At 42.5% G+C, this 26,848-nt stretch overlaps 1 protein-coding gene across 1 annotated transcript in view; it reads left to right on the forward strand.

Annotated features, from left to right (window-relative positions):
• Positions 1–26,848, forward strand: part of LOC135363533 (uncharacterized) — a 217,677-nt gene that overhangs the window by 165,551 nt on the left and 25,278 nt on the right. The window contains exons 35-53 of the mRNA XM_064584015.1: positions 516–677; positions 2,188–2,297; positions 2,828–3,017; positions 4,675–4,786; positions 6,026–6,201; positions 7,590–7,751; positions 9,262–9,371; positions 9,902–10,091; positions 11,746–11,857; positions 13,105–13,280; positions 14,671–14,832; positions 16,346–16,455; positions 16,986–17,175; positions 18,811–18,922; positions 20,199–20,374; positions 21,762–21,923; positions 23,435–23,544; positions 24,074–24,263; positions 26,109–26,220. Of these exons, the coding sequence (XP_064440085.1) occupies positions 516–677; positions 2,188–2,297; positions 2,828–3,017; positions 4,675–4,786; positions 6,026–6,201; positions 7,590–7,751; positions 9,262–9,371; positions 9,902–10,091; positions 11,746–11,857; positions 13,105–13,280; positions 14,671–14,832; positions 16,346–16,455; positions 16,986–17,175; positions 18,811–18,922; positions 20,199–20,374; positions 21,762–21,923; positions 23,435–23,544; positions 24,074–24,263; positions 26,109–26,220 (2,824 nt within the window). The remainder of the gene's footprint in view (positions 1–515; positions 678–2,187; positions 2,298–2,827; positions 3,018–4,674; positions 4,787–6,025; positions 6,202–7,589; positions 7,752–9,261; positions 9,372–9,901; positions 10,092–11,745; positions 11,858–13,104; positions 13,281–14,670; positions 14,833–16,345; positions 16,456–16,985; positions 17,176–18,810; positions 18,923–20,198; positions 20,375–21,761; positions 21,924–23,434; positions 23,545–24,073; positions 24,264–26,108; positions 26,221–26,848) is intronic.

Genomic DNA, 26,848 nt, shown 5'->3' on the forward strand with positions numbered 1-26,848 from the left:
CTCATGAGAAGGAAGGGTAATCAGAGAAGGAGAAGAGAGTTTCTGAGCCTGACTTTAAAAGAGGGAAGAAAATAGAACAAGTAGGAAAGGAGTATACAGTCACTTAAAGAGAAATAAACAAATGGGAAATGAGTATTTCCTAAATAGACTTCCATACTTGGGAAGGAGCATCTATGTAGGGAATAATGAGAAAGAAATGCTAAAGTAGGAAACAGATGGTGATTCCCCAAAATCCTTGAAGCGGAGAAGTTTGATTTAAAAGTGGAAACTCAATGGAAAGGAAAATCTGAATAAAAGAAGTGTTTAAAATGTTTTAGTGTATGACTGTAAAATGGATATTTGGGTCGAAATTATATAGAAAGACACTGAAAAAAAAAACAATCTAAATTGACTTTGGCCCTTCCCACTCTAAAACAGTGTACCATTACATTCCCGTGCTCTTTCAAAATGGAGGCAAGCTTGTGCTCTGCGTTTGTGGATATGAGATGCCATGTACTTTTCTTTTCTTCCTACAGGATATGCTTTCCTTTATTAATCAAAAAGGGCCACTCACAGAAGGCGTCTTCAGCAAATCAGTCAATATAAAATCCTGCAGAGTCCTAAAGAAAAAACTAAATTCTGGGGTCAAACTGAACGCGTACAGCGAATCTGTTCATGTGGTCGCATCCGTCTTAAAGGTAGGGAAGGTTCTAGCATTATCCACATATGTGTAACTGAAGCTATGAATGGTGTCCTTCATCATGACTGCTCAAGAACCGTGATGGGCATAATAGATTAAGAACCTGACAAGCTGAAAAATGCTTGACAAAATCAAAATTTGAGGAAGCTACTTTAGGAGTTCAAAGCCCCATGTGTTAGAAATACTTTCTGTTTTCACTACACACCGCCCTCCCCACCCTCACTCCTGAAGACTCCATGCAAAATACTAATACTGAAATGACTACTAGTCATGATAATAAATTTCAAAATTCGCACCAATACGTACACACTGTTTACCCATGCAAACATCCTCACCACCCTCCTAATGAAGGCAAACTTTCCAAAAGAAATAGAACAGGGAAAGAATTTAATCCATCCACCTTGGCACTTATGAACAGCTCTGAACAACCCTATGTTAACGTAGTAATGACTACAGTCTTAGAATCTCAGTCACATTTGGTCTTCCCTTGTCCCCCGTTAATGTTCGAAGATGTGATAAATAGCCAAGTCCAGAAATGACTTAGGTAACCACTCCTACACTGGGGCCATAGTGATATCAGTAATAATATACGTAAAGGCATCAAGAGACAGGAGAAGAATGATGATACACTAGGTAGGAAGATGAGTGTTGCCCTCTGTAAGGTGCAAACATGGAATCGATTTTCTAGCAAGAGTTAGGAGGTTCTTTCCTGATTCCGTGTTATAAGCACCGACTAGGAAGAGGGTGAGCACTTGTGGGGAGAGTGCTTAGACATTTCTAAAGTTTTCTCTTCCTGAAGTTGACGGATCTTGGTGGAGAATCAGACTCTGCAACCTTGGCCTTGATAATATCATGGCAAACTAACTGGACAATTGGCCTATACTAGAAATGGATCTATCCTCAGGACCACAGTGAGTCTGCCATTAGACTCTCGACTTTTAGACAGTTAAGAAAAGGAAGAATGAAGCCATTGTGAGAGTAGCTTTCTTCCAGGGAGCACACCTACCCCGAGTGAGAAGACCTAGTTCTTTCCTAATATGTGTGCAAGAGCCCACCTGTTTGTGTTTTGATTGTTTCAGCCCTTTTCTTACTAGAATGAAGAGCTAGCACTGTGTCTAAAACAAGCAACATGGTATGTGTATTTCTGTCCAAGAAGCTAATAGGATTTAGGATGGTCTATAGCCAGACCCTGTCAGTTTGTGGTACTTTGCAAAAAAAGCACACACAAAAAATAAGTTCCAGATGATAGAAGGGAGCTTTATCTTCATTTCCACCACAGCCTAAGCTCTGCTTTTATGCCTCTAAGTTTTAGCGGGAGAAAATCCAAGCACCTGCTCCTGCGTGTGCAAGTCAATGGAGAGTCAGAGCCGAGCTCCGTGTGGGTCGCAGTTTGGGTATCTGTAAAGGAAGTGGGGGCTGAACTGAATTTTTTAACTACATATTTTCTCTGGAATATTTCCAATACATATTTTCTATAATATATACACATATTTTTTTATCTCCCTAAGGACTTTCTTGAAAATATCCCGGGAAGTATATTTTTATCTGATCTCTATGACGAATGGCTCGGTGTTATTGATGAAGGCAACAAAGAGGCGATGATAACTGCAGCCCAGAGGTAACGATGCACTAATTACTCTACTCTGGTCACATCTCCAAAATACACCCAACATACTATCAGGAAAACATTGGCTTACGTTTTGCAGCTTTGCACACTATAATCATGACCAACGCCAAAGAGTTTCAATTCTTCACGCCCATGGGGGCCAGCTTCAGAATAGAGGCACGCTTTAGGGCTATGATTGTTCTTCTCCTGATCTTATTAGTGTGGAGTCCTTGGCCGTTTTACACCTTCTGGATCCTTGAAACTAGTAGACAAAATTCCCTGGTCTAAGACAGATCAAGAGCAACAATTGCCAGGGCTATGACCTTAAAAGTCTGTCAGACATTTAACTAACCAGAGAAGTGTTTATCTGGCTCAGGAACTGAATTCAGTGCACCAATTTTGTCTACATTCATGCCTGGAACTCTGCTACAGCGGGTTGTGTGCTAGATATACAAGGATGTATCCTGTTCCCTGTCTCTGTTTTTCCAACCTCCTAAGTGGAATCACTTGCCTAATTTAAAAGTGTGTTTTCCTGACCTTAGGCTTTTAGCCCAGCTGCCAAGAGCAAATGTTGTTCTCTTGCGATACCTTTTTGGAGTGCTATACAACATCGAGCAACATTCCTCATCCAATCAGATGACAGCTTATAATTTATCTGTTTGTATAGCCCCAAGCGTTCTTTACCCACCTGATTCCGACAGCTTGGAATTGGAAGACAACTTGATAAAAAAGGTAATGAGAGCTCTCATTTTTGTCCCCTGGGGGGTAGAATCCCTACTTTGACCCGGACATGTACAGTAGTAACTCTGACAGATGGAACTTTGTGAAGTGCACATTTTCATTAGGCCCCTGTGGAGTGGCAGAGTTCTTTATCCTACTCTGGTTGGGTCTGGGAAGGGGTGTTGTTAAATGGAAAACTCAGAGCGGTCGAGTCACTTCTTCCCGCTCCAGGAGACGAAACCTAGACTGACTAAATGAGAGAGAGAAGAGTCGTGTGATACGATAGAAAAGAACCTGGGCTTTGGAGCTTCACCAGTCAAGGTTTAACTCTCAGCCTAATCCCTGAGGGACTCATATCTTTGGGCAAAGCCATGGTTTCCTCACTACACAATGGCGACAACAGGCAGCTCCTCTGGTCATCACTGGCACATCCTAGGTGGCTTGGGCAATATGAGCACCCATGCCTCCAAACACATTGGCCTTCCTCTGCCAATTGTGGCTCATCTAGAAAAGTACTCGGCTACTATTTCACTTCTGCTACATCATACGGAAAGTAGCAAGAGATTCCAGAATATCCTAATAAGATAACAGGTCTTCCCCAAGCTCACCCAGAGAGAGCCAGTATGAGGCAAAGCCATGCGTGAGAAGGGACTGAAGTTAGACAGACAGATACGTTTTCTCTCCAGCTCTGTAGGTTTTCCCTCACAACCCCACCAAAATCTCTCCTTCCCAACTTTAAGATGCTTCCTCATTTAAGAAATGGTTTTCTTAAGTTTTTGTTCATACTTTATTAAGTTTCAGAAGATGGTAAACATCAGTTACAACTCAATAAAACTGGAAACAAAATTTAAAAACAAAAAATAAGTAAACTTTAATAAGGTAGGCTACTTTGAATATTATCCTAGTTTTATTTATTTTTTGATACGTATTTATTTGAGAAAGGGAAAGAGAGAGCGTGAGCGGGGCAGGGGCAGAAGAAGAGGGAGAGGGAGAGGGAGAGGGAGAGGGAGAAGCCCAAGCCGATTCCCCGCTGAGCACGGAGCCCAAAGTTGGCTCCATGTGGGGCTGGATCTCACCACGATGACATCGTGATCTGCGCCGAAACCAAGAGTCAGACGCCCAACTGTGGAGCCCCGAAATTTATCCTAGGCTTAAAGACGTAACCGCTGATCCCAAACTGTTAGCTCTTAAACTAGGCCACGCATTATAACTTTAGCCCACGGATGAGCAGTATTTTAAAATGTATACCCAAAGTACACGGGAAAGTATCACTCCTTCTAAGTTACTTCTGAGAGAACTCTGGTTTCTATGTGTTTTTGGGGTTTTTTTGGGTTTTTTTTAAGCTTTTATTTACTTGACTGTGAGGGACACAGCGAGAGAGAAAACACAAGCTGGGGGAGTGGGAGAGGGAGAAGCAGGCTTCCCACTGTGCAGGGAGCCCGATATATGGCTTATCCCAGCACCCTGGAATTACGACCTGAGCCGAGTGCAGATGCTTAACCGACTGAGCCACCCAGGCGCCCCTGGTTTCTACATATTTTTATCAACTCTGAATTTTTCTGAGAAGTCCTTCCCATTTTTTCTTAGATCCAAGGTCTGTATACAAAATATGATTTATAACTATGCCCTATGGAAAAGAGCACCCCATTCCTGTCTTTTTGTGTTACAGATTTGTCTTGTACAATTTCTCATTGAAAATTGCCTCAGGATATTTGGAGAAGACATCACTTCCCTCTTGGGTGAGAACTCAATGAGTCATGGTAACAGCGAGAAGGCCGCAGGTACCGGGCGTAATTTAATTGGCTTTAGTGAGAAACAGACAGCAAGGTTGCCAGGGGTCATGGGAGATGCTTAGACAGAGCTGTTCTGGAGCCCAGAGCATCGCCAGGGCAAGGATTTCCATGTGCTCCTTCTTCCGAAGGCTGGCTCACAGGTCAAGGGAAGTTCCACACTGTTGTGAGACCAAAGAAAGAATAAGATGATGTCTCTGACTTCAAGAAGTTTCTAGTGTAGATCATAAGGGCATTAGGACTCATCATGGTATGGTACAGTGTTTGGGAATTTTTTCTATCAAAATTCCAAATGGGTATAACATCATACATATATATGTAGTTACATATATATAATATATAATTAGATACTTATAGTATATAAATATATAATAATATATATATTTATGTATACAAGATGTGCTCGGGTTGAACGCAGAGCAAGGGGCCTTTCTTCCACTCCCTCCTCTTTTGGCTCAGGGGCTCTTGCGGCACCACAGGATTCCAGTGCCCTTTGAAACGGGTTCAAAAGAACTGGCATCATTGAGAAAAAAGGACTTGACTTGATGTCAAACTACCTCTCCAGAGTGTAAATTCCTCTGCCCTAATTTACCAGCTATATTATCTTTGGCCAGTTATTCCAGCTCAGCATCAGTTTATTCATCTCTAAAATGTGGATAAAAATAATGTCTCAATCTTAGAATTGTGGTAAAGACTAAATAAGATGATGGATGTAATCCCAAAAAAGCCATTAATAGGCCTAGGAGAAGTGCTCCTGAGACCAGAGGTAGTATGATTTGAGCCTAGCTAATCACAGCTACCTGGCAGCAGTCCACCTTAGAAGGTAGACTTTCGATTCAGAACCTGGAGACACGTATCATCAATCCCTCCATATTTCTGACATTTCTTGGTTTTATGATGCTTACCACATTGATTTGAGGAAATCTTTAGAAAAATACAAGTCATCAGGAATTAAGATGAGTCTGGGGCACATGAGTTGCTCAGTCGTTAAGCGTCCAGCTTCAGCTCAGGTCATGATCCCGGGATCCTGGGATCAAGCCCCGCATCGGGCTCCCTGCTCCGAGGGAAGCCTGCTTCTCCCTCTCCCCCTCCCCCTGCTAGTGTTCCCTCTCTCGCTGTCTCTCTCTCTCTGTCAAAATATAAATAAAATCTGTAAAAAAAAAAAAAAGGAAAAAGAAGGTTCAGCGTATTAAACAACAACTACTACTACTAATCTCACTTCTTCCTTAGATTACGGGAAGAAGACTGTGAAAAGCCGTTATTTCAGAGCCAGGGCCTTTTGGTGGGGCACCAGAACTTTCCAGCACAATCAGTGCACATCCCCACCTTCCACAAAGCCAGGACAGCTCTTTGGAGTTTCCCTCATGGATATGTGTTATAAAGACAAGCTGCCCTTTCCAATTCTGGTAGGTCATCTCCTTTTGTTCTTCTATAGCCCTCCTGAGGAGGGGAAACTCTGAGAGGCCACATGTCCTCATCCAAATCTATCCCCAAATGGAGAAGTCATTAGACAGCCCCTGGCTTTGGCTGAGAAGCTCTGTTACTGTTATTTCAAGGAACAGAATCTGACTTAGGTCCAGCAGAGTCATGAGGCAAATACAACAGGAAAAGACATTCTTCTCCATTCCACTTGTATCTTGTTTCCACAAAGACCCACCGAGGCCTGTTCAGATCAGTAAAATGGACTCTGTGTATGTGAGTCTCTGAGAGTCCACCTCATCTTTACACTCTCCCTTCATTGCCTTCCTGCACTCACATGAGTCTCAAGTCTCCTTCAGCGGAGTCTACTCAGTCTAACAACTGCAAACATCTGACACGAGCATAGACTCATCCTCTGGCAAATAGGAATCTGTTAATCCTAACAGAGTATGTCAAATGAAAGCCACAGAGTTTGGCCTGTGTTATCTCAAACTGCTGTAGTGAATTGTCAGTGTGGACCTTCACTGAGTATTCGGTGTCTCTGCAAGCATTGTACGGGATGTAGGGAACATTCTGCTAGCTATGAAGAAATGTATCATCTTAGCTAGGATGTTACCTGCTAGCTACTACCCCAGGTCCTTGCATCACAGCAAATTTAGGGGCTAGCTAGGATTATCATCCTCTGCACTGCCAAACCGAATCAGAAAAACCTCAGTACAGGATGTATGTGCCCCAGTTCACACAATAGATAAAAAGAATAATAGACTTCAGATCCGTTGGATTCCCTGAGTCCACCCCTTATTAAGTTTCTACAAAGCAGGGAGAGGACATGAAGATACAGCAAAAGACAATGAAAGACTCATGAGAAGGAAGGGTAATCAGAGAAGGAGAAGAGAGTTTCTGAGCCTGACTTTAAAAGAGGGAAGAAAATAGAACAAGTAGGAAAGGCGTATACAGTCACTTAAAGAGAAATAAACAAATGGGAAATGAGTATTTCCTAAATAGACTTCCATACTTGGGAAGGAGCATCTATGTAGGGAATAATGAGAAAGAAATGCTAAAGTAGGAAACAGATGGTGATTCCCCAAAATCCTTGAAGCGGAGAAGTTTGATTTAAAAGTGGAAACTCAATGGAAAGGAAAATCTGAATAAAAGAAGTGTTTAAAATGTTTCAGTGTATGACTGTAAAATGGATATTTGGGTCAAAATTATACAGAAAGACACTGAAAAAAAAAAAACAATCTAAATTGACTTTGGTCCTTCCCACTCTAAAACAGTGTACCATTACATTCCCGTACTCTTTCAAAATGGAGGCAAGCTTGTGCTCTGCGTTTGTGGATATGAGATGCCATATACTTTTCTTTTCTTCCTACAGGATATGCTTTCCTTTATTAATCAAAAAGGGCCACTCACAGAAGGCGTCTTCAGCAAATCAGTCAATATAAAATCCTGCAGAGTCCTAAAGAAAAAACTAAATTCTGGGGTCAAACTGAACCCGTATAGCGAATCTGTTCATGTGGTCGCATCCGTCTTAAAGGTAGGGAAGGTTCTAGCATTATCCACATATGTGTAACTGAAGCTATGAATGGTGTCCTTCATCATGACTGCTCAAGAACCGTAATGGGCATAATAGATTAAGAACCTGACAAGCTGAAAAATGCTTGACAAAATCAATATTTAAGGAAGCTCCTTTAGGAGTTAAAAGCCCCATGTGTTAGAAATACTTTCTGTTTTCACTACACACCGCCCTCCCCACCTTCACTCCTGAAGACTCCATGCAAAATACTAATAATGAAATGACTACTAGTCATGACAATAAATTTCAAAATTTGCACCGATACGTACACACTGTTTACCCATGCAAACATCCTCACCACCCTCCTAATGAAGGCAAACTTTCCAAAAGAAATAGAACAGGGAAAGAATTTAATCCATCCACCTTGGCACTTATGAACAGCTCTGAACAACCCTATGTTAACGTAGTAATGACTACAGTCTTAGACTCTCAGTCACATTTGGTCTTCCCTTGTCCCCCGTTAATGTTCGAAGATGTGATGAATAGCAAAGTCCAGAAATGACTTCGGTAACCACTTCTACACTGGGGCCATAGTGATATCCAGTAGTAATATACATATAGGCATCAGGAGACAGGAGAAGAATGATGATACACGAGGTAGCAAGATGAGTGTTGCCCTCTGTAAGGTGCACACATGGAATCAATTTTCTAGCAAGACTTAGGAGGTTCTTTCCTGATTCCGTGTTATAAGGACCGACTAGGAAGAGGGTGAGCACTTGGGGGAGAGTGCTTAGACATTTCTAAAGTTTTCTCTTCCTGAAGTTGACGGATCTTGGTGGAGAATCAGACTCTGCAACCTTGGCCTTGATAATATCATGGCAAAATACCTGGACAATTGGCCTAAACTAGAAATGGATCTATCCTCAGGACCACAGTGAGTCTGCCATTAGACTCTCGACTTTTAGACAGTTAAGAAAAGGAAGAATGAAGCAATTTGAGAGTAGCTTTCTTCCAGGGAGCACACATACCCCGAGTGAGAAGACCTAGTTCTTTCCTAATATGTGTGCAAGAGCACACCTGTTTGTGTTTTGATTCTTTCAGCCCTTTTCTTGCTAGAATGAAGAGCTAGCACTGTGTCTAAAACAAGCAACATGGGTATGTGTATTTCTGTCCAAGAAGCTAATAGGATTTAGGATGGTCTATAGCCAGACCCTGTCAGTTTGTGGTACTTTGCAAAAAAAGCACACACAAAAAATAAGTTCCAGATGATAGAAGGGAGCTTTATCTTCATTTCCACCACAGCGTAAGCTCTGCTTTTATGCCTCTAAGTTTTAGCGGGAGAAAATCCAAGCACCTGCTCCTGCGTGTGCAAGTCAATGGAGAGTCAGAGCCGAGCTCCGTGTGGGTCTCAGTTTGGGTATCTGTAAAGGAAGTGGGGGCTGAACTGATTTTTTTAACTACATATTTTCTCTGGAATATTTCCAATACATATTTTCTATAATATATACACATATTTTTTTATCTCCCTAAGGACTTTCTTGAAAATATCCCGGGAAGTATATTTTTATCTGATCTCTATGACGAATGGCTCGGTGTTATTGATGAAGGCAACAAAGAGGCGATGATAACTGCAGCCCAGAGGTAACGATCCAATAATTACTCTACTCTGGTCACATCTCCAAAATACACCCAACATACTATCAGGAAAACATTGGCTTACGTTTTGCAGCTTTGCACACTATAATCATGACCAACGCCAAAGAGTTTCAATTCTTCACGCCCATGGGGGCCAGCTTCACAATAGAAGCACACTTTAGGGCTATGATTGTTCTTCTCCTGATCTTATTAGTGTGGAGTCCTTGGCCGTTTTACACCTTCTGGATCCTTGAAACTGGTAGACAAAATTCCCTGGTCCAAGACAGATCAAGAGCAACAACTGCCAGGGCTATGACCTTAAAAGTCTGTCAGATATTTAACTAACCAGAGAAGTGTTTATCTGGCTCAGGAACTGAATTCAGTGCACCAATTTTGTCTACATTCATGCCTGGAACTCTGCTACAGCGGGTTGTGTGCTAGATATACAAGGATGTATCCTGTTCCCTGTCTCTGTTTTTCCAACCTCCTAAGTGGAATCACTTGCCTAACTTAAAAGTGTGTTTTTCTGACCTTAGGCTTTTAGCCCAGCTGCCAAGAGCAAATGTTGTTCTCTTGCGATACCTTTTTGGAGTGCTATACAACATTGAGCAACATTCCTCATCCAATCAGATGAAAGCTTATAATTTATCCGTTTGTATAGCCCCAAGTGTTCTTTACCCACCTGATTCCGACAGCTTGGAATTGGAAGACAACTTGATAAAAAAGGTAATGAGAGCTCTCATTTTTGTCCCCGGGGGGTAGAATCCCTACTTTGACCCGGACATGTGCAGTAGTAACTCTGACAGATGGAACTTTGTGAACTGCACGTTTTCATTAGGCCCCTGTGGAGTGGCAGAGTTCTTTATCCTACTCTGGTGGGGTCTGGGAAGGGGTGTTGTTAAACGGAAAACTCAGAGCGGTCGAGTCACTTCTTCCCGCTCCAGGAGACTAAACCTAGACTGACTAAACAAGAGAGAGAAGAGTCATGTGATACGATAGAAAAGAACCTGGGCTTTGGAGCTTCACCAGTCAAGGTTTAACTCTCAGCCTAATCCCTGAGGGACTCATATCTTTGGGCAAAGCCATGGTTTCCTCACTACACAATGGCGACAACAGGCAGCTCCTCTGGTCATCACTGGCACATCCTAGGTGGCTTGGGCAATATGAGCACCCATGTCTCCAAACACATTGGCCGTCCTCTGCCAATTGTGGCTCATCTAGAAAAGTACTCGGCTACTATTTCACTTCTGCTACATCATACGGAAAGTAGCAAGAGATTCCAGAATATCCTAATAAGATGACAGGTCTTCCCCAAGCTCACACAGAGAGAGCCAGTATGAAGCAAAGCCATGCGTGAGAAGGGACTGAAGTTAGACAGACAGATACGTTTTCTCTCCAGCTCTGTGGGTTTTCCCTCACAACCCCACCAAAATCTCTGCTTCCCAACTTTAAGATACTTCCTCATTTAAGAAATGGTTTTCTTAAGTTTTTGTTCATACTTTATTAAGTTTCATAAGATGGTATACATCAGTTACAACTCAATAAAACTGGAAACAAAATTTAAAAACAAAAAATAAGTAAACTTTAATAAGGTAGGCTACTTTGAATATTATCCTAGTTTTATTTATTTTTTGATACGTATTTTTTGAGAATGGGAAAGAGAGAGCGTGAGCGCGGCAGGGGCAGAAGAAGAGGGAGAGGGAGAGGGAGAGGGAGAGGGAGAAGCCCAAGCCGATTCCCCGCTGAGCACGGAGCCCAAAGTTGGCTCCATGTGGGGCTGGATCTCACCACCATGACATCGTGATCTGCGCCGAAACCAAGAGTCAGACGCCCAACTGTGGAGCCCCGAAATTTATCCTAGGCTTAAAGACGTAACCGCTGATCCCAAACTGTTAGCTCTTAAACTACGCCACGCATTATAACTTTAGCCCACGGATGAGCAGTATTTTAAAATGTGTACCCAAAGTACACGGGAAAGTATCACTCTTTCTAAGTTATTTCTGAGAGAATTCTGGTTTCTATGTGTTTTTGGGTTTTTTTGGGTTTTTTTTAAGCTTTTATTTACTTGACCTAGAGAGACACAGCGAGAGAGAAAACACAAGCAGGGGGAGTGGGAGAGGGAGAAGCAGGCTTCCCACTGTGCAGGGAGCCCGATGTATGGCTGATCCCAGCACCCTGGAATTACGACCTGAGCCGAGTGCAGATGCTTAACCGACTGAGCCACCCAGGCGCCCCTGGTTTCTACATATTTTTATCAACTCTGAATTTTTCTGAGAAGTCCTTCCCATTTTTTCTTAGATCCAAGGTCTGTATACAAAATATGATTTATAACTATGCCCTATGGAAAAGAGCACCCCATTCCTGTCTTTTTGTGTTACAGATTTGTCTTGTACAATTTCTCATTGAAAATTGCCTCAGGATATTTGGAGAAGACATCACTTCCCTCTTGGGTGAGAACTCAATGAGTCATGGCAACAGCGAGAAGGCCGCAGGTACCGGGAGCAATTTAATTGGCTTTAGTGAGGAGCAGACAGCAAGGTTGCTAGGGGTCATGGGAGATGCTTAGACAGCGCTGTTCTGGAGCCCAGAGCATCGCCAGGGCAAGGATTTCCATGTGCTCCTTCTTCCGAAGGCTGGCTCACAGGTCAAGGGAGGTTCCACACTGTTGTGAGACCAAAGAAAGAATAAGATGATGTCTCTGACTTCAAGAAGTTTCTAGTGTAGATCATAAGGGCATTAGGACTCATCATGGTATTCTACAGTGTTTGGGAATTTTTTCTAACAAAATTCCAAATGGGTATAACATCATACATATATATGTAGTTATATACATAATATATATAATTAGATACTTATACTATATAAATATATAATCATAATATATATATTTATGTATACAAAATGTGCTCGGGTTGAAGCCAGAGCAAGGGGCCTTTCTTCCACTCCCTCCTCTTTTGGCTCAGGGGCTCTTGCGGCACCACAGGATTCCAGTGCCCTTTGAAACGGGTTCAAAAGAACTGGCATCATTGAGAAAAAAGGACTTGACTTGATGTCAAACTACCTCTCCAGAGTGTAAATTCCTCTGCCCCAATTTACCAGCTATATTATCTTTGGCCAGTTATTCCACCTCAGCATCAGTTTATTCATCTCTAAAATGTGGATAAAAATGATGTCTCAATCTTAGAATTGTGGTAAAGACTAAATAAGATGATGGATGTAATCCAAAAAAAGCCATTAATAGGACTAGGAGAAGTGCTCCTGAGACCAGAGTTAGTATGATTTGAGCCTAGCTAATCACAGCTACCTGGCAGCAGTCCACCTTAGAAGGTAGACTTTCGATTCAGAAGCTGGAGACACGTATCATCAATCCCTCCATATTTCTGACATCTCCTGGCTTTATGATGCTTACCACATTGCTTTGAGGAAATCTTTAGGAAAATACAAGTCATCAGGAATTAAGATGAGTCTGGGGCACATGAGTGGCTCAGTCGTGAAGCGTCCGGCTTCAGCTCAGGTCATGATGCCGGGGTCCTGGGATCAAGCCTCGCATCGGGCTCCCTGCTCCGAGGGAAGCCTGCTTCTCCCTCTCCCCCTCCCCCTGCTAGTGTTCCCTCTCTCGCTGTCTCTCTCTCTCTGTCAAAATATAAATAAAATTTGTAAAAAAAAAAAAAAAAAAAGGAAAAAGAAGGTTCAGCGTATTAAACAACAACTACTACTACTATCCTCACTTCTTCCTTAGATTACGGGCAGAAGACTGTGACACGCCATTATTTCAGAGCCAGGGCCTTTTGGTGGGGCTCCAGAACTTACCAGCACAACCAGTGCACAGCCCCACCTTCCGCAAAGCCAGCACAGCTCTTTGGAGTTTCCCTCATGGATATGTGTGATAAAGACAAGCTGCCCTTTCCAATTCTGGTAGGTCATCTCCTTTTGGTCTTCTATAGCCCTCCTGAGGAGGGGAAACTCTGAGAGGCCACGTGTCCTCATCCAAATCTATCCCCAAATGGAGAAGTCATTAGACAGCCCCTGGCTTTGGCTGAGAAGCTCTGTTACTGTTATTTCAACGAACAGATTCTGACTTAGGTCCAGCAGAGTCATGAGGCAAATACAAAAGGAAAAGACATTCTTGTCCATTCCACTTGTATCTTGTTTCCACAAAGACCCACCGAGCCCTGTTCAGATCAGTCAAAATGGACTCTGTGTATGTGAGTCTCTGAGAGTCCACCTCATCTTTACACTCTCCCTTCATTGCCTTCCTGCACTCACATGAGTCTCAAGTCTCCTTCAGCGGAGCCTACTCAGTCCAACAACTGCAAACATCTGACACGAGCATAGACTCATCCTCTGGTAAATAGGAATCTGTTAATCCTAACAGAGTATGTCAAATGAAAGCCACAGAGTTTGGCCTGTGTTATCTCAAACTGCTGTAGTGAATTGTCAGTGTGGACCTTCACTGAGTATTCTGTGTCTCTGCAAGCATTGTACGGGATGTAGGGAACATTCTGCTAGCTATGAAGAAAAGTAGCATCTTAGCTAGCATGTTACCTGCTAGCTACTACCCCAGGTCCTTGCATCACAGCAAATTTAGGGGCTAGCTAGGATTATCATCCTCCGCACTGCCTAACCGAATCAGAAAAGCCTCAGTACAGGATGTATGTGCCCCAGTTCACACAATAGATAAATAGCATAATAGACTTCAGATCCGTTGGATTCCCTGAGTCCAGCCCTTATTAAGTTTCTACACAGCAGGGAGAGGACATGAAGATACAGCAAAAGACAATGAAAGACTCATGAGAAGGGAGGGTAATCAGAGAAGGAGAAGAGAGTTCCTGAGCCTGACTTTAAAAGAGGGAAGGAAATAGAACAAGTAGGAAAGGAGTATACAGTCACTTAAAGAGAAATAAACAAATGGGAAATGAGTATTTCCTAAATAGACTTCCATTCTTGGGAAGGAGCATCTATGTAGGGAATAATGAGACAGAAATGCTAAAGTAGGAAACAGATGGTGATTCCCCAAAATCCTTGAAGCGGAGAAGTTTGATTTAAAAGTGGAAACTCAATGGAAAGGAAAATCTGAATAAAAGAAGTGTTTAAAATGTTTCAGTGTATGACTGTAAAATGGATATTTGGGTCGAAATTATATAGAAAGACACTGAAAAAAAAAAAAACAATCTAAATTGACTTTGGTCCTTCCCACTCTAAAACAGTGTACCATTACATTCCCGTGCTCTGTCAAAATGGAGGCAAGCTTGTGCTCTGCTTTTGTGGATATGAGATGCCATATACTTTTCTTTTCTTCCTACAGGATATGCTTTCCTTTATTAATCAAAAAGGGCCACTCACAGAAGGCGTCTTCAGCAAATCAGTCAATATAAAATCCTGCAGAGTCCTAAAGAAAAAACTAAATTCTGGGGTCAAACTGAACCCGTACAGCGAATCTGTTCATGTGGTCGCATCCGTCTTAAAGGTAGGGAAGATTCTAGCATTATCCACATATGTGTAACTGAAGCTATGAATGGTGTCCTTCATCATGACTGCTCAAGTACCGTAATGGGCATAATAGATTAAGAACCTGACAAGCTGAAAAATGCTTGACAAAATCAAAATTTAAGGAAGCTCCTTTAGGAGTTAAAAGCCCCATGTGTTAGAAATACTTTCTGTTTTCACTACACACCGCCCTCCCCACCTTCACTCCTGAAGACTCCATGCAAAATACTAATAATGAAATGACTACTAGTCATGACAATAAATTTCAAAATTTGCACCGATACGTACACACTGTTTACCCATGCAAACATCCTCACCACCCTCCTAATGAAGGCAAACTTTCCAAAAGAAATAGAACAGGGAAAGAATTTAATCCATCCACCTTGGCACTTATGAACAGCTCTGAACAACCCTATGTTAACGTAGTAATGACTACAGTCTTAGACTCTCAGTCACATTTGGTCTTCCCTTGTCCCCCGTTAATGTTCGAAGATGTGATGAATAGCAAAGTCCAGAAATGACTTCGGTAACCACTCCTACACTGGGGCCATAGTGATATCCAGTAGTAATATACATATAGGCCTCAGGAGACAGGAGAAGAATGATGATACACGAGGTAGCAAGATGAGTGTTGCCCTCTGTAAGGTGCACACATGGAATCGATTTTCTAGCAAGATTTAGGAGGTTCTTTCCTGATTCCGTGTTATAAGCACCGACTAGGAAGAGGGTGAGCACTTGGGGGAGAGTGCTTAGACATTTCTAAAGTTTTCTCTTCCTGAAGTTGACGGATCTTGGTGGAGAATCAGACTCTGCAACCTTGGCCTTGATAATATCATGGCAAACTAACTGGACAATTGGCCTAAACTAGAAATGGAACTATCCTCAGGACCACAGTGAGTCTGCCATTAGACTCTCGACTTTTAGACAGTTAAGAAAAGGAAGAATGAAGCAATTTGAGAGTAGCTTTCTTCCAGGGAGCACACATACCCCGAGTGAGAAGACCTAGTTCTTTCCTAATATGTGTGCAAGAGCACACCTGTTTGTGTTTTGATTGTTTCAGGCCTTTTCTTGCTAGAATGAAGAGCTACCACTGTGTCTAAAACAAGCAACATGGTATGTGTATTTCTGTCCAAGAAGCTAATAGGATTTACGATGGTCTATATATAGCCAGAGCCTGTCAGTTTGTGGTACTTTGCAAAAAAAGCACACACAAAAAATAAGTTCCAGATGATAGAAGGGAGCTTTATCTTCATTTCCACCACAGCCTACGCTCTGCTTTTATGCCTCTAAGTTTTAGCGGGAGAAAATCCAAGCACCTGCTCCTGCGTGTGCAAGTCAATGGAGAGTCAGAGCCGAGCTCCGTGTGGGTCGCAGTTTGGGTATCTGTGAAGGAAGTGGGGGCTGAACTGAATTTTTTAACTACATATTTTCTCTGGAATATTTCCAATACATATTTTCTATAATATATACACATATTTTTTTATCTCCCTAAGGACTTTCTTGAAAATATCCCGGGAAGTATATTTTTATCTGATCTCTATGATGAATGGCTCGGTGTTATTGATGAAGGCAACAAAGAGGCGATGATAACTGCAGCCCAGAGGTAACGATGCACTAATTACTCTACTCTGGTCACATCTCCAAAATACACCCAACATACTATCAGGAAAACATTGGCTTACGTTTTGCAGCTTTGCACACTATAATCATGACCAACGCCAAAGAGTTTCAATTCTTCACACCCATGGGGGCCAGCTTCAGAATAGAGGCACGCTTTAGGGCTATGATTGTTCTTCTCCTGATCTTATTAGTGTGGAGTCCTTGGCCGTTTTACACCTTCTGGATCCTTGAAACTGGTAGACAAAATTCCCTGGTCCAAGACAGATCAAGAGCAACAGCTGCCAGGGCTATGACCTTAAAAGTCTGTCAGACATTTAACTAACCAGAGAAGTGTTTATCTGGCTCAGGAACTGAATTCAGTGCACCAGTTTTGTCTACATTCATGCCTGGAACTCTGCTACAGCGGGTTGTGTGCTAGATATACAAGGATATATCCTGTTCCCTGTCTCTGTTTTTCCAACCTCCTAAGTGGAATCACTTGCCTAATTTAAAAGTGTGTTTTTCTGACCTTAGGCTTTTAGCCCAGCTGCCAAGAGCAAATGTTGTTCTCTTGCGATACCTTTTTGGAGTGCTATACAACATTGAGCAACATTCCTCATCCAATCAGATGAAAGCTTATAATTTATCCGTTTGTATAGCCCCAAGCGTTCTTTACCCACCTTATTCCGGCAGCTTGGAATTGGAAGACAACTTGATAAAAAAGGTAATGAGAGCTCTCATTTTTGTCCCCCAGGGGGTAGAATCCCTACTTTGACCCGGACATGTGCAGTAGTAACTCTGACAGATGGAACTTTGTGAAGTGCACATTTTCATTAGGCCCCTGTGGAGTGGCAGAGTTCTTTATCCTACTCTGGTGGGGTCTGGGAAGGGGTGTTGTTAAACGGAAAACTGAGCGGTCGAGTCACTTCTTCCCGCTCCAGGAGACTAAACCTATACTGACTAAATGAGAGAGAGAAGAGTCGTGTGATATGCTACAAAAGAACCTGGGCTTTGGAGCTTCACCAGTCAAGGTTTAACTCTCAGCCTAAACCCTGAGGGACTCATATCTTTGGGCAAAGCCATGATTTCCTCACTACACAATGGCGACAACAGGCAGCTCCTCTGGTCATCACTGGCACATCTTAGGTGGCTTGGGCAGTATGAGCACCCATGCCTCCAAACACATTGGCCTTCCTCTGCCAATTGTGGCTCATCTGGAAAAGTACTCGGCTACTATTACACTTCTGCTACAGCATACGGAAACTAGCAAGAGATTCCAGAATATCCTAATAAGATGACAGGTCTTCCCCAAGCTCACACAGAGAGAGCCAGTATGAGGCAAAGCCATGCGTGACAAGGGACTGAAGTTAGACAGACAGATACGTTTTCTCTCCAGCTCTGTGGGTTTTCCCTCACAACCCCACCAAAATCTCTGCTTCCCAACTTTAAGATACTTCCTCATTTAAGAAATGGTTTTCTTAGGTTTTGTTCATACTTTATTAAGTTTCATAAGATGGTATACATCAGTTACAACTCAATAAAACTGGAAATAAAATTTAAAAACAAAAATAAGTAAACTTTAATAAGGTAGGCTACTTTGAATATTATCCTCGTCTTATTTATTTTTTGATATGTATTTATTTGAGAAAGGGAAAGAGAGAGCGTGAGCGGGGCAGGGGCAGAAGAAGAGGGAGAGGGAGAGGGAGAAGCCCAAGGCGATTCCCCGCTGAACACGGAGCCCAATGTTAGCTCCATGTGGGGTTGGATCTCACTACCATGACATCGTGATCTGCGCCGAAACCAGGAGTCAGACGCCCAACTGTGGAGCCCCGAAATTTATCCTAGGCTTAAAGACGTAACCACTGATCCCAAAATGTTAGCTCTTAAACTACGCCATGCATTATAACTTTAGCCCACGGATGAGCAGTATTTTAAAATGTGTACCCAAAGTACACGGGAAAGTATCACTCTAAGTTATTTCTGAGAGAACTCTGGTTTCTATGTGTTTCTGTTTTTTTTTTTTTTTAAGCTTTTATTTATTTACTTGACTGAGAGAGACACAGCGAGAGAGGGACCACAAGCAGGGGGAGTGGGAGAGGGAGAAGCAGGCTTCCCGCTGAGCTGGGAGCCCGATGTAGGGCTGATCCCAGCACCCTGGGATTATGACCTGAGCCGAACGCAGACGCTTAACCGACTGACCCTCCCAGGCGCCCCTGGTTTCTACATATTTTTATCAACTCTGAATTTTTCTGAGAAGTCCTTCACATTTTTTCTTAGATCCATGGTTTGTATACAAAATCTGATTTATAACTATACCCTATGGAAAAGAGCACCCCATTCCTGTCTTTTTGTGTTACAGATTTGTCTTGTACAATTTCTCATTGAAAATTGCCTCAGGATATTTGGAGAAGACATCACTTCCCTCTTGGGCGAGAACTCAATGAGTCTTGGTAACAGCGAGAAGGCTGCAGGTACCGGGAGTAATTTAATTGGCTTTAGTGAGAAACAGACAGCAAGGTTGCCAGGGGTCATGGGAGATGCTTAGACAGAGCTGTTCTGGAGCCCAGAGCATCGCCAGGGCAAGGATTTCCATGGGCTCCTTCTCCCGAAGGCTGGCTCACAGGTCAAGGGAGGTTCCACACTGTTGTGAGACCAAAGAAAGGATAAGATGCGGTCTCTGACTTCAAGAAGTTTCTAGTGTAGATTATAAGGGCATTAGGACTCATCATGGTATGCTACAGTGTTTGGGAATTTTTTCTGACAAAATTCTAAATCGGTGCTCTCTCTCTCTCTATATATATATATAACATCATGCATATGTATGTAGTTATATATATATAATATATAATTAGATACTTACACTATATAAATATATAATCATAATATATATATTTATGTATATAAGATGGGCTCTGGTTGAAGCCAGAGCAAGGGGCCTTTCTTCCCCTCCCTCCTCTTTTGGCTCAGGGGCTCTTGAGGCACCACAGGATTCCAGTGCCCTTTGAAACGGGTTGAAAAGAACTGTCATCATTGAGAAAAAAGGACTTGACTTGATGTCAAACAACCTCTCCAGAGTGTAAATTCCTGTGCCCCCAATTTACCAGCTATATTATCTTTGGCCAGTTATTCCAGCTCAGCATCAGTTTATTCATCTCTAAAATGTGGATAAAAATAATGTCTAAATCTTAGAATTGTGGTAAAGACTAAATAAGATGATGGATGGAATCCAAAAAAAAAGCCTTTAATGGGACTAGGAGAAGTGCCCCTGAGACTAGAGCTAGTATGATTTGAGCCTAGCTAATCACAGCAACCTGGCAGCAGTCCACCTTGGAAGGTAGACTTTCGATTCAGAACCTGGAGACACGTATCATCAATCCCTCCATATTTCTGACATTTCTTGGTTTTATGATGCTTACCACATTGCTTTGAGGAAATCTTTAGAAAATACAAGTCATCAGGAATTAAGATGAGTCTGTGGCGCCTGGGTGGCTCAGTCATTAAGCGTCTGCCTTCAGCTCAGGTCATGATCCTGGGGTCCTGGGATCGAGCCCCGTATCGGGCTCCCTGCTCCAAGGGAAACCTGCTTCTCCCTCTCCCCCTCCCCCTGCTTGTGTTCCCTCTCTCGCTGTCTCTCTCCCTCTGTCAAAATATAAATAAAATTTGTAAAAAAAAAAAAAAAAAAAAAGGGAAAAGAAGGTTCAGCGTATTAAACAACAACTACTACTACTAATCTCACTTCTTCCTTAGATTACAGGCAGAAGACTGTGATACGCCGTTCTTTCAGAGCCAGGGCCTTTTGTCGGGGTTGCCGCACTTGCCAGCAGAACCAGTGCACAGCCCCACCTTCCGCAAAGCCAGGACAGCTCTTTGGAGTTTCCCTCATGGATATGTGTTATAAAGACAAGCTGCCCTTCCCAATTCTCGTAGGTCATCTCCTTTTGGTCTTCTATAGCCCTCCTGAGGAGGGGAAACTCTGAGAGGCCACGTGTCCTCATCCAAATCTATCCCCAAATGGAGAAATCACTAGACAGCCCCTGGCTTTGGCTGAGAAGCTCTGTTAGTGTTATTTCAAGGAACAGAATCTGACTTATGTCCAGCAGAGTCATGAGGCAAATACAACAGGAAAAGTCATTCTGCATTCCACTTGTATCTTGTTTCCACAAAGACCCACCGAGGCCTGTTCAGAACAGTCAAAATGGACTCTGTGTATGTGAGTCTCTCAAGGTCAACCTCATCTTCACACTGTCCCTTCATTGCCTTCCTGCACTCACATGAGTCTCAAGTCTCCTTCAGCGGAGTCTACTCTGTCTAACAACTGCAAACATCTGACACGAGCATAGAGTCATCCTCTGGCAAATAGGAATCTGTTAATCCTAACAGAATATGTCAAACGAAAGCCACAGAGTTTGGCCTATGTTATCTGAAACTGCTGTAGTGAATTGTCAGTGTGGACATTCACTGAGTATTCGGTGTCTCTGCAAGCACTGCATGGGATGTGGGGAACGTTCTGCTAGCTATGAAGAAATGAATCATATTAGCTAGCATGTTACCTGCTAGCTACTACCCCAGGTCCTTGCATCACAGCAAATTTAGGGGCTAGCTAATTTTATCATCCTCCGCACTGCCTAACCGAATCAGAAAAGCCTCAGTACAGGATGTATGTGCCCCAGCTCCCACAATAGATAAGTAGCATAATAGACTTCAGATCCATTTTATTCTCTGAGTCCAGCCCTTATTAAGATTCTACACAGCAGAGAGAGGACATGAAGATAGAGCAAAAGGCAATGAAAGACTCATGAGAAGGAAGGGTAATCAGAGAAGGAGAAGAGAGTTTCTGAGCCTGACTTTAAAAGAGGGAAGGAAATAGAACAAGTAGGAATGGAGTATACAGTCACTTAAAGAGAAATAAACAAATGGGAAATGAGTATTTCCTAAATAGACTTCCATACTTGGGATAGAGCATCTATGTAGGGAATAATGAGAAAGAAATTCTAAAGTAGGAAACAGATGGTGATTCCCCAAAGGCCTTAAAGCAGAGAAGTTTGATTTAAAAGTGTAAACACAATGGAAAGGAAAATCTGAATAAAAGAAGTGTTTAAAATGTTTCAGTGTATAACTGTAAAATGGATATATGGGTCGAAAGTATATAGAAAGACACTGAAAAAAAAAAAAAACAATCTAAATTGACTTTGGTCCTTCCCACTCTAAACAGTGTACCATTACATTCCCGTGCTCTTTCAAAATGGAGGCAAGCTTGTGCTCTGCCTTTGTGGATACGAGATGCCATATACTTGTCTTTTCTTCCTACAGGATATGCTTTCCTTTATTAATCAAAAAGGGCCTCTCACAGAAGGCATATTCAGCAAATCAGGCAATATAAAATCCTGCATGGTCCTAAAGGAGAAACTAAATTCAGGGGTCAAGGTGAACCCATACAGCGAATCTGTTCATGTGGTCACATGCGTCTTAAAGGTAGGGAAGGTTCTAGCATTATCCACACACGAGTAACTGAGGCTATGAGTGGTGTCCTTCGTCATGACTGTTCAAGAACCATAATGGGCATAATAGATAAAGAACCTGACAAGCTGAAAAACGCTTGACAAAATCAAAATTTACGGAACTTACTTTAGGAGTTAAAAGCCCCATATGTTAGAAATACTTTCTGTTTTCACTACACACCACCCTCCCCACCTTGACTCCTGAAGACTCCATGCAAAATACTAATACTGAAATGACTACTAGTCATGTTAATAAATTTCAAAATTCGCACTGATACATACACACTCTTTACCCATGCAAACATCCTCACCACCCTCCTAATGAAGGCAAACTTTCCAAAAGAAATAGAACAGGGAAAAAATTTAATCCATCCACCTTGGCACTTATGAACAGCTCTGAACAACCCTATGTTAACGTAGTAATGACTACAGTCGTAGAATCTCAGTCACATTTGGTCTTCCCTTTTCCCCCGTTAATGTTTGAAGATGTGATAAATAGCAAAGTCCAGAAATGACTTCGGTAACCACTCCTACACTGGGGCCATAGTGATATCCAGTAGTAATATACATAGAGGCCTCAGGAGACAGGAGAAGAATGATGATACACGAGGTAGCAAGATGAGTGTTGCCCTCTGTAAGGTGCACACATGGAATCGATTTTCTAGCAAGAGTTAGGAGGTTCTTTCCTGATTCCGTGTTATAAGCACCGACTAGGAAGAGGGTGAGCACTTGTGGGGAGAGTGCTTAGACATTTCTAAAGTTTTCTCTTCCTGAAGTTGACGGATCTTGGTGGAGAATCAGACTCTGCAACCTTGGCCTTGATAATATCATGGCAAACTAACTGGACAATTGGCCTAAACTAGAAATGGATCTATCCTCAGGACCACAGTGAGTCTGCCATTAGACTCTCTACTTTTAGACAGTTAAGAAAAGGAAGAATGAAGCAATTGTGAGAGTAGCTTTCTTCCAGGGAGCATACATACCCCGAGTGAGAAGACTTAGTTCTCTCCTAATATGTGTGCAAGAGCCCACCTGTTTGTGTTTTGATTGTTTCAGGCCTTTTCTTGCTAGAATGAAGAGCTAGCACTGTGTCTAAAACAAGCAACATGGGTATGTGTATTTCTGTCCAAGAAGCTAATAGGATTTCGGATGGTCTATAGCCAGACCCTGTCAGTTTGTGGTACTTTGCAAATAAGCACACACAAAAAATAAGCTCCAGATGATAGAAGGGAGCTTTATCTTCATTTCCACCACAGCCTAAGCTCTGCTTTTATGCCTCTAAGTTTTAGCGGGAGAAAATCCAAGCACCTGCCCCTGCGTGTGCAAGTCAATGGAGAGTCAGAGCCAAGCTCCGTGTGGGTCGCAGTTTGGGTATCTGTGAAGGAAGTGGGGGCTGAACTGAATTTTTTAACTACATATTTTCTTTGGAAAATTTCCAATACATATTTTCTATAATATATACACATATTTTTTTATCTCCCTAAGGACTTTCTTGAAAATATCCCGGGAAGTATATTTTTATCTGATCTCTATGACAAATGGCTTGGTGTTACTGATCAAGGCAACAAAGAGGCGATGATAACTGCAGCCCGGAGGTAACGATGCACTAATTACTCTACTCTGGTCACATCTCCAAAATACACCCAACATACTATCAGGAAAACATTGGCTTACGTTTTGCAGCTTTGCACACTATAATCATGACCAACGCCAAAGAGTTTCAATTCTTCACGCCCATGGGGGCCAGCTTCAGAATAGAGGCACACTTTAGGGCTATGATTGTTCTTCTCCTGATCTTATTAGTGTGGAGTCCTTGGCCGTTGTACACCTTGTGGATCCTTGAAACTGGTAGACAAAATTCCCTGGTCCAAGCAGATCAAGAGCAACAACTGCCAGGGCTATGACCTTAAAAGTCTGTCAGACATTTAACTAACCAGAGAAGTGTTTATCTGGCTCAGGAACTGAATTCAGTGCACCAGTTTTGTCTACATTCATGCCTGGAACTCTGCTACAGCGGGTTGTGTGCTAGATATACAAGGATGTATCCTTTTCCCTGTCTCAGTTTTTCCAACCTCCTAAGTGGAATCACTTGCCTAATTTAAAAGTGTGTTTTTCTGACCTTAGGCTTTTAGCCCAGCTGCCAAGAGCAAATGTTGTTCTCTTGCGATACCTTTTTGGAGTGCTATACAACATTGAGCAACATTCCTCATCCAATCAGATGACAGCTTATAATTTATCCGTTTGTATAGCCCCAAGCATTCTTTACCCACCTGATTCCAACAGCTTGGAATTGGAAGACAGCTTGATAAAAAAGGTAATGAGAGCTCTCATTTTTGTCCCCCAGGGGTAGAATCCCTACTTTGAACTGGACATGTGCAGTAGTAACTCTGATGGATGGAACTTGGTGAAGTGCACATTTTCATTAGGCCCCTGTGGAGTGTCAGAGTTCTTTATCCTGCTCTGGTGGGGTCTGGGAGGGGGTGTTATAAAACGGGAAACTCAGAGTGGTCGAGTCACTTCTTCCCGCTCCAGGAGACTAAACCTAGACTGACTAAACGAGAGAGAGAAGAGTCATGTGATACGATAGAAAAGAACCTGGGCTTTGGAGCTTCACCAGTCAAGGTTTAACTCTCAGCCTAATCCCTGAGGGACTCATATCTTTGGGCAAAGCCATGGTTTCCTCACTACACAATGGCGACAACAGCCAGCTGCTCCGGTCATCACTGGCACATCCTAGGTGGATTGGGCAATATGAGCACCCATGTCTCCAAACACATTGGCCTTCCTCTGCCAATTGTGGCTCATCTTAGAAAAGTACTCGGCTACTATTTCACCTGTGTGACGTCATACGGAAACTAGGAAGAGATTCCAGAATATCCTTTTTTTTTTTTTTAAGGTTTTTTTTTTTATTTATTTGTAAGAGAGAGAACACATGCAGAGGGAGAAGCAGGCCCCTTTCTGAGCAAGGAGCCCAATACGGGACTCGATCCAGGGACTCCAGGATCATGGCCTGAGCTGAAGGCAGTCGCTTAACCAACTGAGCCACCCAGGCGCCCAGATTCCAGAATATCCTAATAAGATGACAGGTCTTCCCCAAGCTCACCCAGAGAGAGCCAGTATGAGGCAAAGCAATGCATGAGAAGGGACTGAAGTTAGTCAGACAGATACGTTTTCTCTCCAGCTGTGTGGGTTTTCCCTCACAACTGCACCAAAATCTCTGCTTCGAACTTTAAGAGACTTCCTCATTTAAGAAATGGTTTTCTTAAGTTTTTGTTCATACTTTATTAAGTTCCATAAGATGGTATACATCAGTTACAGCTCAATAAAACTGGAAACAAAATTTAAAAACAAAAAATAAGTAAACTTTAATAAGGTAGGCTACTTTGAAAATTATCCTATTTTTATTTATTTTTTGATACGTATTTATTTGAGAAAGGGAAAGAGAGAGCGTGAGCGGGGCAGGGGTAGAAGAAGAGGGAGAGGGAGAGGGAGAAGCCCAAGCCGATTCCCCGCTGAGCACGGAGCCCAAAGTTGGCTCCATGTGGGGCTGGATCTCACCACCATGACATCGTGATCTGCGCCAAAATCAAGAGTCAGACTCCCAACTGAGGGGCCCCGAAATTTATCCTAGGCTTAAAGACGTAACCATTGATCCCAAAATGTTAGCTCTTGAACTAGGCCACGCATTATAACTTTAGCCCACAGATGAGCAGTATTTTAAAATGTGTACCCAAAGTACACGGGAAAGTATCACTCTTTCTAAGTTATTTCTGAGAGAACTCTGGTTTCTATGTGTTTTGGGGGGTTTTTTTTGTTTTTTTTTTTTTAATTTTTATTTATTTACTTGACAGAGAGAGACACAGCGAGAGAGGGAACACAAGCAGGCGGAGTGGGAGAGGGAGAAGCAGGCTTCCCGCTGAGCAGGGAGCGCGATGTAGGGCTGATCCCAGCACCCTGGGATTATGACCTGAGCCGAACGCAGACGCTTAACCGACTGAGCCACCCAGGCGCCCCTGGTTTCTACATACTTTTATCAACTCTGAATTTTTCTGAGAAGTCCTTCACATTTTTTCTTAGATCCAAGGTCTATATACAAAATGTGATTTATAACTATACCCTATGGAAAAGAGCACCCCATTCTTGTCTTTTTGTGTTACAGATTTGTCTTGTACACTTTCTCATTGAAAATTGCCTCAGGATATTTGGAAAAGACATCACTTCCCTCTTGGGCGAGAACTCAATGAGTCGTGGTAAAAGCGAGAAGGCTGCAGGTACCGGGAGTAATTTAATTGACTTTAGTGAGAAGCAGACAGCAAGGTTGCCAGGGGTCATGGGAGATGTTTAGACAGAGCTGTTCTGGAGGCCAGCGCATCGCCAGGGCAAGGATTTCCATGGGCTCCTTCTTCCGAAGGCTGGCTCACAGGTCAAGGGAGGTTCCACACTGTTGTGACACCAAAGAAAGGATAAGATGAGGTCTCTGACTTTAAGAAGTTTCTAGTGTAGATCATAAGGGCATTAGGACTCATCATGGTATGCTACAGTGTTTGGGAATTTTTTCTAACAAAATTCTAAATGGGTGCTCTCTCTCTCTATATATATGTATATATATATAACATCATACATATATATGTATTTATATATATATAATATATAATTAGATACTTATACTATATAAATATATAATCATAATATATATATTTATATATATAAGATGTGCTCGGTTTGAAGCCAGAGCAAGTGGCCTTTCTTCCCCTCCCTCCTCTTTTGGCTCAGGGGCTCTTGAGGCACCACAGGATTCTAGTGCCCTTTGAAACGGGTTGAAAAGAACTGGCATCATTGAGAGAAAAGGACTTGACTTGATGTCAAACTACCTCTACAGAGTGTAAATTCCTGTGCCCC

This window comes from Mirounga angustirostris, unplaced genomic scaffold (assembly GCF_029215605.1).
Source record: "Mirounga angustirostris isolate CCGP_5_RB_7025 unplaced genomic scaffold, mMirAng1.0.hap1 SCAF_2, whole genome shotgun sequence".
Taxonomy (NCBI): Eukaryota; Metazoa; Chordata; class Mammalia; order Carnivora; family Phocidae; genus Mirounga; species Mirounga angustirostris.